This window comes from Protomyctophum parallelum (assembly GCF_964188405.1).
Source record: "Protomyctophum parallelum genome assembly, chromosome: 11".
NCBI lineage: Eukaryota > Metazoa > Chordata > Actinopteri > Myctophiformes > Myctophidae > Protomyctophum > Protomyctophum parallelum.
In genome coordinates, this window is record NC_139707.1 from 13,566,200 (window position 1) to 13,580,255 (window position 14,056).

The window sequence follows — 14,056 nt, forward strand, 5'->3', positions numbered from 1 at the left end:
GGTTCTTAACTGTACCATTCTCCTTGGAACATTCACTCAAAACCTCTGCATGCATGTACTTTGTGTGTACTGTGTGACAATTTACCAAAAGGTGGAACGAATGTGTACGTTTACTGAAATACTTATCATCATCATCATCATCATCAACAAATGTCCATGTGAATGGAAATTTAAGTGTATCATCATGTGGATACTTTAACGTGATGTTAAACGACAAATATGTATACTGTACCTTTCTTTGCCCTGGATCATCAGAGACAAACTAGACAGTACATATTGAGGCTCAGCCTCAGGGTCAGTTTAATGCAAGGCTTACACATAATTTTTATACTGCAAATCTCTACTTTTCTATGAAATTGAAGCTGGTAAAATAATGACCTCACTTTAATGAATTTGGCTGCGAAGGCAATGTAAAAACAGGTTGTGCTGCCATCATACTAGACATACACCCAACAACAATATAAATAGCAGGACATACAACAGGCTAATGCATTCCCAAATTCCAAAAAGTGATAAAGCATAGGAAGAGATGTCTGCAGGATTTCACAGTGGTCCTACAAGATTTCGAGAGAGTGGTGGTCCTGTAACACAAGAGGTTAATGGAATGGTCTCTGCGTCCGGGCTCTGGGTGCCTGAAGGGTACTTTACCTGACTCTGCATGTGCTGGGCTTCCTTGTTGGTTACATATGTTGGGGTCTCAAAGTCCAGCATGGCCTTGCCCTTCTCCTTCTCATACTTCTCCTTGTACTTCACCTGTAAGAGCCCACACACACACACACACCAGTCAAACAGAGTCCACAACACACATTCTAGACTGTATGTAAATATACCGAAAAGTACATGAAACACAAGGTGTTGTGTTGTGTTGTGTTGTGTTGTGTACTATAGCATGCGAGTTAAGATTAAGTTGGCACTGGATCCGGAATTTAGATTAAATGGGACCAATGGGGTTCCTTGTTGAGTATAGGAGTACCCTCTACAGACCTCTGTATGTGCATTGTGCATTTAAACAACATACACTAAATTATACAAATTGCTTGTTTCAGTTCATCGACAGGCACAACAAAACTTTGCTATTTTAATAAACTTACACAAATTGCACTTGGACACGGCAAACAACGCCCTCCAGTTTTACAGGGTCAGCCAAGGCCTACTTAACCCATTCTGGGCGGGAACCCATTTTGGTGTTTTACCCACTCAGATCGGGAACCCATATTTGGGTTCTGTACAGTATGTACAGTATTCAAAAATGTAAACATTTTGATTCTACTATATAAATATTTGAAGTTTTTCAGAAACCTTAGGTCAGGATTTAGAGGCGTTTTTAGAATCGGCCTCAGGCCTAACACTAAAGTGTTTATGTAATTCAACTACTCTATTGTTTGTGAAAGTGTCTGGGAAAATGTAGGTGTGCTGGCTGTAATCTGAAAGTCATTCTGACCCCTTATTTGTTCTAAACATAGTCTAGAACTTGGTAAGCACACAATTTTCTTAAATCTTGCTGTTAGGAATAGCAGTTAGGGAAAACTATAGCTTTCAATGGGACACACTTTAGGAAATGCTTCCAGGATAAAGTGAAAACCATATCAGGTGATGTTATGAGGACTCTGGGACAGCTGAGTCCTCATAGACTGTGCCACTTACATTGCTCTGAAGGTCAGAGGCATCCTTGTGATGGAGGTGTTCTGGCGTGTCAGCAATCATATGGTAGTGACCCTTACTCTCCTCAAATTTCTTCTTGTAGCGGTACTAAGGGGGAATTCCCAGTCAAGTAACAGTACAACAAAGGGGGGGTGGAATAAAAAAAATAACCTCTGTATTGAGCTTAACATTACCGCCATCCATTAAAAGAAAAGTGATAGGGTAACAAAACAATTGTTGAGGATAAGGATGATCAATAGATGTTCAACAAATTCATCAAAAAGGAAAGATTGAGACTAGGATGAGAGCTATGGGAGGGAAAAATAAATCCATGGGATGGAAAAAACAATATGGAGGAGGTGGTTATAGATGATACTAGTAATGGAGGGACATGGGAATGAGAGAATGAGAGAGAGCTGAATCACTACCAGATGAAGTTCCTGAATACCGTTTATGGATGAATGAGGGCTGGGAAGACACTCAACTTAAGCTGGCAGCATACGTCAAAATAAGTAGAAATATTTGTTTTTTGGCCAAACCGAACAATTTCTTTACGGACAAAATTGTTTTATATCGCAAGACACATGTCCTTGTCTGTTTTCATTGCAACTATGTAATTGTGTTCATACAACGTGACTGAACTTTGTTTCTGCAGGATGTATGCTACAGCCTTTAGTCCATGTGAGGAGGGTCAACAGCAGGTGGAGTCAGACTCAGAGATGATTGTTATAATGTGATGTGGAGTAATGGATGGAGACTACTGGAGGACGATGAGGTCAGGTCCATTTCAAATGAAACCGACACCCATCATTGGTAGTGTGTGGGTTGTGGGGGAAGAGTTAATGAGAGGGTTATGCCTGATTTACTTGGTTGTGTATTGTGTCGCACACTGAAAATAGCCTATCCACAAGTTCACAACGCGTCAAAAAGCATAGCATGTTGTGAGCTTGTGCATTGGCTATTCACGGCATGTGACACCATCCAAGTATAAACCAGGCTTAAGTAGTCTGACAATGTCTTACGTCGCTGGACAACTTGCTGGTGCTCAGGTTGTGCTGCATGGACAGAGATTCAGCCATGTCTGTCACAGGCTTGTGGACCTTCTTCAGGTAGTCACCCTTGTACTTCACCTGAGGTAAATAACATAGATGTTAAAAAGGATAGGTCATAAGACTTCCATGTTCACAGCCAGGTGCTCTGCTGGGGCATCCCATGATCTGATGATTACATGATACAGTAACATGCAACTGTGGATTCCTCCTTCGTGTCCGACATGGAAGAGAGAATAGAGGAGAATGTGGTAATTGCCATTTTCTTTTATCTTAAAAGAGCTTTATCGCAGAATTGGAAATTGGAAATGTACAGACTCAGACAGGGGAAAAATATATGAGAGGATCATTTTGTTTTAATCCATACCTTGGACACTGAACAATAAAGTTTGGTAATGTAACGTTATTAGACATAATCCTCAAAGGAATAAGGATGTGACTTAATATGTGACCTCTTACCTCACTAGCCAGATTGTTGGCGTCCTTCATTGTCTGGTAAATCTTACTGTCTTTCAGGTCATACACTGGCTTCTTTCCTTTCATCTCATTGGCAAACTTTTCCTTGTACTTCACCTAGGAGGTGAAGTAGGATACATGTTATGTATTAGTTACTAAACGTTGGCAGCCTTATTGGCACACACACACACACACACACACACACACACACACACACACACACACACACACACACACACACACACACACACACACACACACACACACACACACACACACACACACACACTCTCTAAGAGGGGTTTTAGGTTACATTGGAAAACACAAACATTTAAAGGGCAAGACAGTAATTGGTCCAACTGTATAAAAAGGGTTGCGCAAATCAGAAACAGTGATGGCTTTGGGCCTGGACTGCTTGTGCATCAAGATCATTTCAGTCCCTTGGTATACAGGTGGAACTATTGCTGTCCATTCATGGACTGTCTTCTGGGAATTAGTCATGTTTTGTCCATGTCACACATCCCACAAGGCAGGACATGCAGTCCCTGCGGTATAACATTCTAATGTATGAAAACACACAACAAACACAGTTCTCTTCTGTAGAGAAGCAGTGAGATAAAGAGCCGTGTCTATAAAAACTCATGTTATTGGTTTGTTTCTCTAGGCATGTATACATCCAGCAGGAACTACAGTACATGTATTGTGGTATTTACTTCATGAACTTCACAATAATTGTGCCAGGGCACCACTTAACCACTTTAAGGTACAACTCTGCCTCCTAGTGTTAGAAGTGAGAGTGTATTAGTTGACTACTGGATTGTACACAGACCCACAAAAACAGGTGCATCAGTTTACCATTTTCATGGCATTGTAGTTATTCCATTTAAAACATTCCCGAGACAGAGACAATGACTGAGTGAGTCAGGACATTTTAGAAACCCTTCAACTATGTAAGGAAAAGACAAATCTGGCAATATACAGTATATCAAAAAAGTTAATTAAAACAAAACTACTCTTTCTAATCTATGCTTAGCAATGATGCATATCTTGCCAGTGGGGCAAAAACAAGCTGAAGACATGCTGAAGACGAAAGAAAAAACATACTGAGCAATGAAAATCATAAACAAGTTCACAAAAGCTATTGGGAGGGGCAAAATGATTCCTCCTTTTCAAAACCATGTGGGACCCCAGTTACTGTCAGAATTCAACAAGTCAGTCAATCTGTCAGCGAATAGGGATCAAATGAGACAGAGGGAAGGATGATAAGGCAGAGCAGACATGTTGTCACAAGTAACCCATTGGTCCCACAGGGTTAAAGATCTCCTTACATTACTAGTCAGGGCACTCATTTTCTTAAGGTGGCGCATCTGTATGGTATCGTAGCAGGACGCTCCATGGAGGTATGGCTTGGCATCAGCCTACAAAGCGCATTGAGATGGAGGGGTGAGAGCACACAGTGAGCAGGACAGTATGGAATGGAATGACAGAGGAGGGGAGACAGGTGAGGGGATGGACATTAGGGATGCAGGGTGGTAGGGAAATGCGGCAAATGCCTAATTTATATTCTGCTCTACAGACAGTGTCCAATGGTGAAAATAGCTGATCTACATGCTCTGCTATTGTTAGTGCGGGACACCATAGTACAACTATAAGTATAAATCTAACGTTGTGGTTACAGTGGTACAGTATGTTACAGTTTGATATACAGTACCAATATCCACACATCCACAGATGTAACAGAGTTAAGTCTGTGTTGATTTGTTGAGATTATCTCGTTCAACAAAACGTGTTAATATCATAAGCTTGGTTTGTTATGGAGCTAATTAAAAAAATGGTGTAAAAAAGTGCAAATATCCCATTGGAAATCTGTGGTCAGAAAGCCATGGTGGAGGTGGCAGAACAGCTGCTAGTTAGACCTACATACTGAAGCTATACACAGTTATTACAGCAATGCTAGTGTGCTATTATGAGCTCTAAAAAGCTTGAAGTGAGGATGGTCTCTAGGAAGCGGATCTTAGCTGTAAGTAAGTACAGTCACTTTTCACTCAATGCATGTAATCTCAGCTGTGAAAAAAATCAAGGTCAAAATCTCCAAGAATACAAGGTAAATACAGGATACAAGTTTGAAAGTAGCAGGTTGAGTTCAGGGGCAGACGTGGCTGACCATACCTGGCTGGTCAACTTGGACACCTCTGTGGCCTTTACAATGTCTGGACGGTTGACCAGAGAGCCACGACTTGCCGCTACCGCCTTGTCACGGTAGCCAACCTAACAGAGACAGGAAACAGACTTTGATGGGCCGTGTACAATGTATGTGATTTAATGACAAAGTCAGTCACTGTACACCCAAACGTGTATAAAAAAATATATAAGAACAAATTCGGAACACCTCAATATTAATATTGTAAAACTATTATATATTGATAAATAAGTCATTCTCCTATCTGATGTGATTTCAGACTACAAGTATTGGTTGTATTTACTTCACTGGCGAGCTTGGAGGCCTGGGTGGCCTTCTTGATATCAGGGCGGTCGGCTACTGAAGTGTAGCACAGGCTGGCCTTGGCGTCCTTCTTGTAGGCGAACTACAGGGTTGGGAAGAAGGAACAAGACAGAGTCATACAGAAGAATTAACCACACGAGGTAGACTTGGACTACACTATCTACAGTACAAGCCACCACATTAACATTTTGTGGCAATGTTCTAATGAATATCCTATGCACACATCCCAGTGCGGAATGTATTTAATAATTATAGCACATGTTAAATCAATGGCAAGAAAAGTTATGTTAATTCAGAGCCTGTTAAAATGTCTTACACTGCTCTGACTCTTAGCGACATCCATGGCGTGCTTAACATCTGGGGGAACAATCATCGTGTTGTACTTGGACTGGCCCTTCTCCTTCTCGAACTTCTGTTTGTACAGTTTCTGTTGCAGGGGAGGAAAGGGAAGTTACCAAATAAAATAAAATAGTACAGGATTGACAAAGATTTTGTATATGTTGTTGTATGGTTTTTAGTGGAAATAGACGATCTACAAGCTCACAACGCATTGCATTGTTAGGCAAATTGTGAGCTTGTATGTCTGCTTTGAAAACTAGAGGTTTGGGTCCTCACACCCAATAGTCACACCGATCTGACCAATGTGCCTGAGTCAGTGTCAGGAGCTTGTGAGTACCTGTTGTACCTGTCTGTGTCTGTCTGTGTTGTTTTTTATGGTTATGTCTGAGTCAGAGTGACGTGGTTGTGGTCCTAATATGGGCGTAAGGGTTTGTTTAATCTAGGATTTCAAATAAAAGAAATACATTCTTGGACATCTTTTTAATATTGCAATGAATGAAAGAAGAAGAATTTATCAGGTTGGAAGTGGTTCATTTTCAAAGGAAGGGTGACCTTACCCCGCTGATAAGCTTATTGACTTCTTTGCTGTGGATGGTGTCGCGGTTTTGCGCCATGGTGGTGAATAAGCCGGCCTGCAAGTCCTTCTTACTGGCCTCCTTGTATTTAGTCTGTGGTAGGGAAAATAGACATTGAAACAGGGGCTTATACCTTGAAATATCATCCATTATTAACATTGGCTGTTTTTGGTGAAGAGATTTGGTCTAGTCTAGAGGGAAAAAAGAGAACACTGATAACAGAGCCAATTCTGAGAGTGTACAAATGGAGCCAATGGATCCATTTGGTTCAATTTGTACACTTTCACAGTTTATATAATAAACACTGAGGATTGTACAGTGTAGATTTGGGTCCTAGAGATAAAATAAAAAAAAACAACAACTAAAATCTAAGTTCTGTGGCCTAATACCAAACTGGTGCTGCTTGAAATGAAAAAGGTTGAGAATCACTGTTTGTAAAAGTGGTTATAAAAATTGTGCAATGTGCAGAAACTGTACGCGGTTCTCACCTCAGATATGAGTGAACGGACTGACTTGGCATGGAGGATCTGGGGGGTGTCCGTGACGGGGATGTAGTGACCCTTGGCCTGCTCATACTTCTGTCTGTACTTGACCTGGAGGTGTTAAGAAATACAAAATGCAGACTTGAGTATGTGCATTTAAAAAAAATTATAGTGCAAATTATAGAGCTTACTGTATACACTATGCAGTAATGTACAGGGGATCAAAGTACTTACATCACTGCTCAAATCAGAATTCTTCATAGCCAGGAGAGTGTTCTTATCATCCACTACTGACAGCACAAAGCCCTTCATCGACTCCTTATCATACTTGTACTCAATCTGTGGACAAAGGAATATATATTAGAGTGACATACAGTAAGGGAGATTCCTGTTGTTGAAAAAAAAAGAATATATATATATATACATATATATATATATATATATATATACATACATAATAATACTAATAATATATGTAGTTTACTAATCAGTCGATCACTAATTGACTAATTCACTATTGATATGTTTAGCTTTTATTGTTGTGAAGCACTTTGTGACTGGTGAAAAGTGCTCTATGAATAAAATGTACTTACTTACTTACTAATTCACAGTATGGTACCGTAGGTTACAAGAGGTTCTTAACTCACGTCGCTCTGCTGTAGAGTGTTCCTGGCATTATTGACAAAGTCAGGTCTGTCTGGAGTCCAGATCCACTTGGCCTTGGTGGCGTGATACTTCTTTCTATATTCAAGCTGAACATGGGCAGAATAAAAATGGTCATGGAAAGCTGGTAATTACAACGAGCAAAGCAATAGCTCCTTCTTAGTCAATCCATATGATCATTCTGTACATCTGTATACTTACTCATGTACTGTACTAGTACACATTTGAGGTACTTTTACTTTACTTGAGTATTTCCATTTTGTGATACTTGTAGCAACACATAATGTCGTTGCTACATACTTCATATTTATTTATACTCCATTTTACTCCACTACAATTATTAGACTGCTTTAGTTACTACTTACTTTCTAGATTTAGAGATTATTATTACAAAACATACACCCTATTTTATACTTGTGATATTTGAAAATTTATATTGTGGTATTGTTACTTTTACTTCAGAAAAACAAATTCTGTGTACAATTCTTCTTATTGGCCACACTCACGTTGCTGATGTTCGCGTAAGCCTCCTTGGCAGCACGGAGCTCATGGGCATCTGGAGCCATGTTGATCTGAGCTTTGCTCTTCTCGTACACCTCTCTGTACTTCAACTAAAAGGAACATGACAACATATTTAGTTGATTATACAATAACAGACAACCGTTCCGATATTAACTTATAAGACCTGTCCTTGGCCTCACAATGTCAATGGAAGGACAAATTTGTATTTTGGCGTTTGATGATGTGTTAAAAGGGGGCACATACAGTGCTAGTGATCTCCTTGACTTTCTTCATGTGCTGCTGGTAGGGAGTGTCATAAGGCAGGCTGTATCCCTTGGCCTTGGTCTTATTGTAGTCCATCCTGTAGATTATCTGCAAGACAAATACGGTCAAACAGTCACATCACATGGCAGGATGGAATGGAATGCAAGGAGAAAATGTCAGAAAGAAAGCTTCAGATTCAACTCGTGTCAATTGGTCATTTTCGTTGAAAAGAGAAGCACACTCACATCACTGATCTTCTTGGTGCGTCTGTGGGACTCATATTCAGGTGTCTCCAAGATGGAGGTGAACTTATCCTTGGCACGCTCATACTGCTCCCTGTACTTCAACTGAGGGAAGAGGGTGACGCAAGAGGACGCACAAGTTAGAATCACTCATACTTGTTTAAATATGTCAATATATACTATATAATTCTATGTATTTATTTTAAAGTTGTTTTTACATTTAATGAACTTGTATTACCGGTACCATTAAAGCAGCACTATATAACTTGCTACAGTGCTGACATTTTTACCATTGAGCTAATAGAGCCTGCCTCCTTGTTCAGGGGATAAATTAAAACTTGACCATCAGGTCAAAATCTGTGTCAGATCCTGTGTCTATAGGTGAGACATGACCTTTGACACAATCAAAATTTCTCAATAGAAGAGCAGAGAGACAAAATACAACCACCCCGATTCTATAAGTTATATTGTATTAACATACTCTACCATACAGACTGGACACATTTTAAATGCATTCATTAAAAAAGTTAAATAGTGAGAACTAACTACACTACTTACTTTCAGAGTTAACATGAACACTGTTTAATTCAACTCCAATATATTCTTACTTCAGTATGTTAAAATATAACATTTAAGCTTGCTAGTATGAAGGTTAATTAAATGTGTCCCTAAATGTGGTTAAATGATGCCATGCATAAGTTTACAAAGCATGCCTTAATTAAAAACATGCATCACAAACAATGAGTAAGAAACTTTGAGTGTGAGAACGAAGACAGAGATTCATGTTACCAATATTCAGGAATCAGTTATGAAATGTGAATTATCCACGCAGCTTGCGGTGACTAGTTGTCCGTCTAATCCTTACTGTGCGATGTACACAAAATGTCGTGTCATTGAGTCTGTGATCCTGATACATAGTTTCAGTAAACATGAGATATTCAACAATGAGAAAATCAATTTAAATCAAGTAACCTGACTGTGTGTGATGCATAATAGTACATGTATTGCCAAACTCATTCAAGCTACACTAGCAGACTATTTGACTTGCTGAAAGATTAAATAAGACAATGCCTTAACTTTATAACAGAATAGTGTTTCCATTAATTATCAAAAAAAGGGGTTAACAGAGCTTGTTTGTATTTACAGTGATATAGCAAAAAAAATCTCTAGTGTGTTGCAGACAGGTGTGTTTTGATTACAACAGCAGACTATATAATTCTGTGTGACTGCAGTTACCCTATTGCAGGACTGTACTTACAGTAGGATGGGATATAAAACAAGAATGCTAGGGATGAATGACAGCTTCAGATGTGGGGGATGGATGGTGGCTGAATCCAAATCAAAGCATGGTGAGGACTGGAGTAGAGGTAGTGGTGTGAAGATTAAATGTGAATGTTCACAGCTTAAGTTAAAGTTGGGATGAATGAACTCTTAGAATAAATGTTTGTGAATCGGCACCAGGAACTGTGCCATTATTAGTGGCCCAGAAATTGATGATTCTCTGACTGTACTAGTTTACCTTACTGCCCAAGGTGGTCTGGTAAAGGGCTACGAGGATGTCAGGTCGAAGCAGCTCATTGCAGCCACTCTTTAGCAGATCCTTGGCTTTGGCTTTATACAATTTCTGTCCATAAGGACACACACACAGCATGCCATTGTTGAGTACAAACACACAAACAAAAGGTTGAACACTGGGAAGACTGGAGGTGGGTCTCCTGAGGTCCAAGTGAGAAGCCGGCATCCTAATCTTTGCCGTCAGTGCAAAGCAAGTTAACAACAATGATCAACAGCCAAATTGTAAAATAACAGAGTTGCTGTAGTACCTTGTTTGTGCAAATAATTTGTTTTCAGGGTGAAATAATTATCATATTGTCTCTGAAGGCAAAGATTAAGGATAGTCCCACTCTTTGTTATTTGGGACACCTGTGTGGAAGGAGAAAGGAAAGTCTCTCTCAGAGAGTGAGAGACTTTGTGTTGAATTATGTCATAGTGATGTCATAGACATGCTGCGATGACTTCCAGCAGGCAGCTCAGGACCCCATGCACCAGGCTCAGAGGCAAGGCTGATCTCATTGACCAGAGGGAGGCAGAAGGTGGGTCTCTCGTACAGTCCATTCCAGGGTTTTTTACCTGGCTCATCTTCTTGTTCTCCTTGGCCAGTACGTATCTAGGATCATCTGTGGTAATGGTGAACTTAGACCTTCTCTTCTCATAGTCAGCTTTATAGATCCTCTACTCGGAATGTCAAAAGGCAGTTAGAGACACACATCCCAGAACGTATGACAACAATATGATGACATTTTGCTGGAGAGAAGGTAAGGTTAAAAAACACAATGTGGTACAAAGAGAAGAACAGTCCCATAATTGTGTTTATGCAGTAGAAGTGGTAACACAACACACATTATAAATTATCATTTAGATACTACTATGAATTTATCTTTCACCTCCAAAGCTGATAATCCAATTGAGATGCATGATGAGAAATACAAAACTTTGCTTGTTTACACAGTTAACAGTAACAGGTATATCTGCTGTGATCTGTATTCAGAAAATGAGGTTACGTACGTCATTGATGAGAACGGAGGCATTCCTGGCAGCTGCGAAGAATGGAGTGTCACTGGTGTAATGGAAGTTGGCTCTGTTCTTCTCAAAGGAGGCTTTGTACAGTCTCTGTTACCAAGAAATAAACATGTTATTTGAGACTTTCTGATATGATACAATGTCATATGATGGATTCCATTAACCACTTATCAGAGATGGATGCCATCTACCATCTTTACAGTACAACATAAGTACTTCAGAGATCCTTCACCTCGCTGTACAGAGTTTTGTTCTTCTCAGCCTGCACCATCTCAGGTGTGTCCCACACGTAACAGCCAATACCCCTCAGCCATTCCATATCCTCCTTGTACTTGATCTAAGAACAAAGAAAAATGGTTATTTTGAGGTTATTCTGTTGTAAGTAACAACTGTGATAGACAATGCCAAATATATACATGTCCAGTATTGTGCCGAAATATCTATAATTCTGAAAGTAAAACACAATTTTAGAAGCAAATAGTCAGTTGCAATAAATTTGATATTAGCATTTTCATATTCAGACGGCTGTACTCACGTTGCTGATCATATCACCGGCCATCTTGCTGTAGAAGAACTCAGGACGGTCAGGGATGGACTTCCATGTGCCCAGGGTGGCGATGTACTTCTCCCTATATTTGACCTGAGAGAGAATGAGAGAGAGATTTAATCCCCTCTCCAATCTAGTATGTCGGAAGGGGCAGAGGAAGCCACTGCAAATAATCATTGGGGTTGTTTCCTGACCTCGCTGATGTCATCTCTGACCCTTTTGGCACAGAGGATGTCCAGGGCGTCCTTCTCCGAGTGATAGTGTCCCTTGGCCAGCTCAAACGTCTCTTTGTAGCGCAGCTAGAAATATGGACAATAACAACAAAGGTCAGATATCAAGCAAATTACAGACGTTTTATTCAGAATCAGCAATTATTTTTTCAATATTTCTTTCATCCATCACCATTCACCACAACAACTATCATACCATTATTATTACAGAGGAGAAAGGTAGGTTGAACAGGGTCAACAGAGGTAATACAAAAAACAAAATGATTATCCTATAGACGTGACATCATCATCATACCCGGAAGTTATGCAGGAACACCTAGTAAGTGGCAAAGAAATACTTTCTGGTCTTGACAGACCATACATCCAAACAGAAAAGTCCTATCTGATTGCATTAACCGATGTTAAATGACGTTAAACTCATTTTGTCACTTACTTTGCCACTCGATTTTCCACTCAATTTGCCATTCACTTTATGCATGTGCATACCCTCTATTTGATAACTGGTTCATATTCTTATTGTACACTCACATCGCTGGCCTGGAGGTAGGCCTTCTTGGCACGGATAAGGAGAGGTGTGTCCGCGATGGGTGTGTACCTGTGCTTCATCTTCTCATACTGTTCCCTGTATTTGACCTAGAGGAGGGGATGAGTAAAGTTGATGCAAAATATTAGAAAGGGAATTCCTTGACAGCGCTATTCAGTTATTTCAAAACTAGCAGAAAATATAGTCGCCTGAAAAAAGTTTTTCCTATCATCATCCTAAAGCTGTAGTTTGAAAACAGAGGTGTTGAAATCAGTGAATTCTGATCATCAGCATAGTTAGATAATCTGTTGGGTGGAAACATAAGGAACCAGGAGGCAGACTTACATCACTTTGGACAATCTTCATACGCCTGGCATGGACATTTACAGGGGTTTGGCTGTCTGGGGTAAAGTGGGCCCTCTCTTTCTGGGCAAGGCTTGTGTACAAGAACTGCAGAGAGAAAGTACAGAAATATGTCATAAAATAACGTGGCTAGCATTGTGGCAATATCTTTGAATAATAGCGGTGATGGCCACTCTGAATGTACCTTGTTGGACAGCTGCTGGGCCCATTTGACTCTCTCGATGTCCATGGCATTGACAGGCATGTGTACTTTGGTCATCTCTTGCTTGGCGTGGGATTGGTAGATCCGCTGAAGAGAGACATAAACAACAGATATCAGCACTGAAGCATCAGTTGTGGTGTTTTAATTTACTGTAGAAACAGAGCTCATGCAGTAGTCTTATTTTTAGAGAATTGTCTGATGTCATTAGACAACTTCCTCAAACATTACTGTGATTTCATCTAAACAGATTAGATGAACTGATGGAGTAGCCAAAATACTGTAAATAGCCAGATAAGCCCAGACGACTCACGTTGCTCATGTGGGTCTTGAGCTCCGTCACACGCTGGTATTCTGGTGTGTCCAGGACCACGGTGAATTTAGCATGGTTCTTCTTTGCTTCAACTGGATAGTTGGCCTGCAAAAGGAAATAAAGGATATATAAATGATTACAAGGCTATTCTGTTGAGAGACAGCAGACGATGTGCTGGCAAGGAACATTTAAGGGGCAAAAATACACACCCTGAACTTGTTGATGTTCTTGAGGGTGACCATCTCAGGGGTGTCGTACAGGAAGCAGCCCATACCTCTCAGCCACTGCAGGTCCTCTTTGTAACGAATCTGATGACATAAAATTTAAAATAATAATTAAAGAAAAACGGTTTCATAGCATGGACGAATCGGATGTCTTGAAACAATATACATGTAAAATGATGTAGCCTTTAGTCGTACATCACTGGTGATGTCGTTGACATGGGAGCAGTGCATCAGCTCAGGTGTCCAGGCCATGGAGATCAGCTGCCCTTTGGTGCTGTTGTACTTCTCTTTGTACCAAGTCTGTGGCGAGAAGAGAGGAAAGAGTGTTCACGTCGTTATCCAAAGTCAAGCATGCCAGGAAC

At 40.2% G+C, this 14,056-nt stretch overlaps 1 protein-coding gene across 8 annotated transcripts in view; it reads right to left on the minus strand.

The window, feature by feature from the left end:
- Positions 1-14,056, minus strand: part of neb (nebulin) — a 75,051-nt gene that overhangs the window by 13,386 nt on the left and 47,609 nt on the right. For all 8 annotated transcript variants that reach the window (XM_083776902.1, XM_083776907.1, XM_083776906.1 and 5 more), the window contains 25 exons: positions 13,890-13,994; positions 13,680-13,778; positions 13,471-13,575; positions 13,143-13,247; positions 12,941-13,045; positions 12,601-12,705; positions 12,037-12,141; positions 11,831-11,935; positions 11,528-11,632; positions 11,281-11,385; positions 10,846-10,947; positions 8,719-8,820; positions 8,474-8,581; positions 8,215-8,319; positions 7,693-7,797; positions 7,280-7,384; positions 7,052-7,156; positions 6,546-6,656; positions 5,966-6,076; positions 5,630-5,731; positions 5,316-5,414; positions 4,475-4,564; positions 3,150-3,263; positions 2,664-2,771; positions 649-753 (listed from right to left, as the gene is read on the minus strand). In XM_083776902.1, coding sequence (XP_083633028.1) covers positions 649-753; positions 2,664-2,771; positions 3,150-3,263; positions 4,475-4,564; positions 5,316-5,414; positions 5,630-5,731; positions 5,966-6,076; positions 6,546-6,656; positions 7,052-7,156; positions 7,280-7,384; positions 7,693-7,797; positions 8,215-8,319; positions 8,474-8,581; positions 8,719-8,820; positions 10,846-10,947; positions 11,281-11,385; positions 11,528-11,632; positions 11,831-11,935; positions 12,037-12,141; positions 12,601-12,705; positions 12,941-13,045; positions 13,143-13,247; positions 13,471-13,575; positions 13,680-13,778; positions 13,890-13,994 — 2,616 coding nt within the window. The remainder of the gene's footprint in view (positions 1-648; positions 754-2,663; positions 2,772-3,149; positions 3,264-4,474; positions 4,565-5,315; positions 5,415-5,629; positions 5,732-5,965; positions 6,077-6,545; positions 6,657-7,051; positions 7,157-7,279; positions 7,385-7,692; positions 7,798-8,214; positions 8,320-8,473; positions 8,582-8,718; positions 8,821-10,845; positions 10,948-11,280; positions 11,386-11,527; positions 11,633-11,830; positions 11,936-12,036; positions 12,142-12,600; positions 12,706-12,940; positions 13,046-13,142; positions 13,248-13,470; positions 13,576-13,679; positions 13,779-13,889; positions 13,995-14,056) is intronic.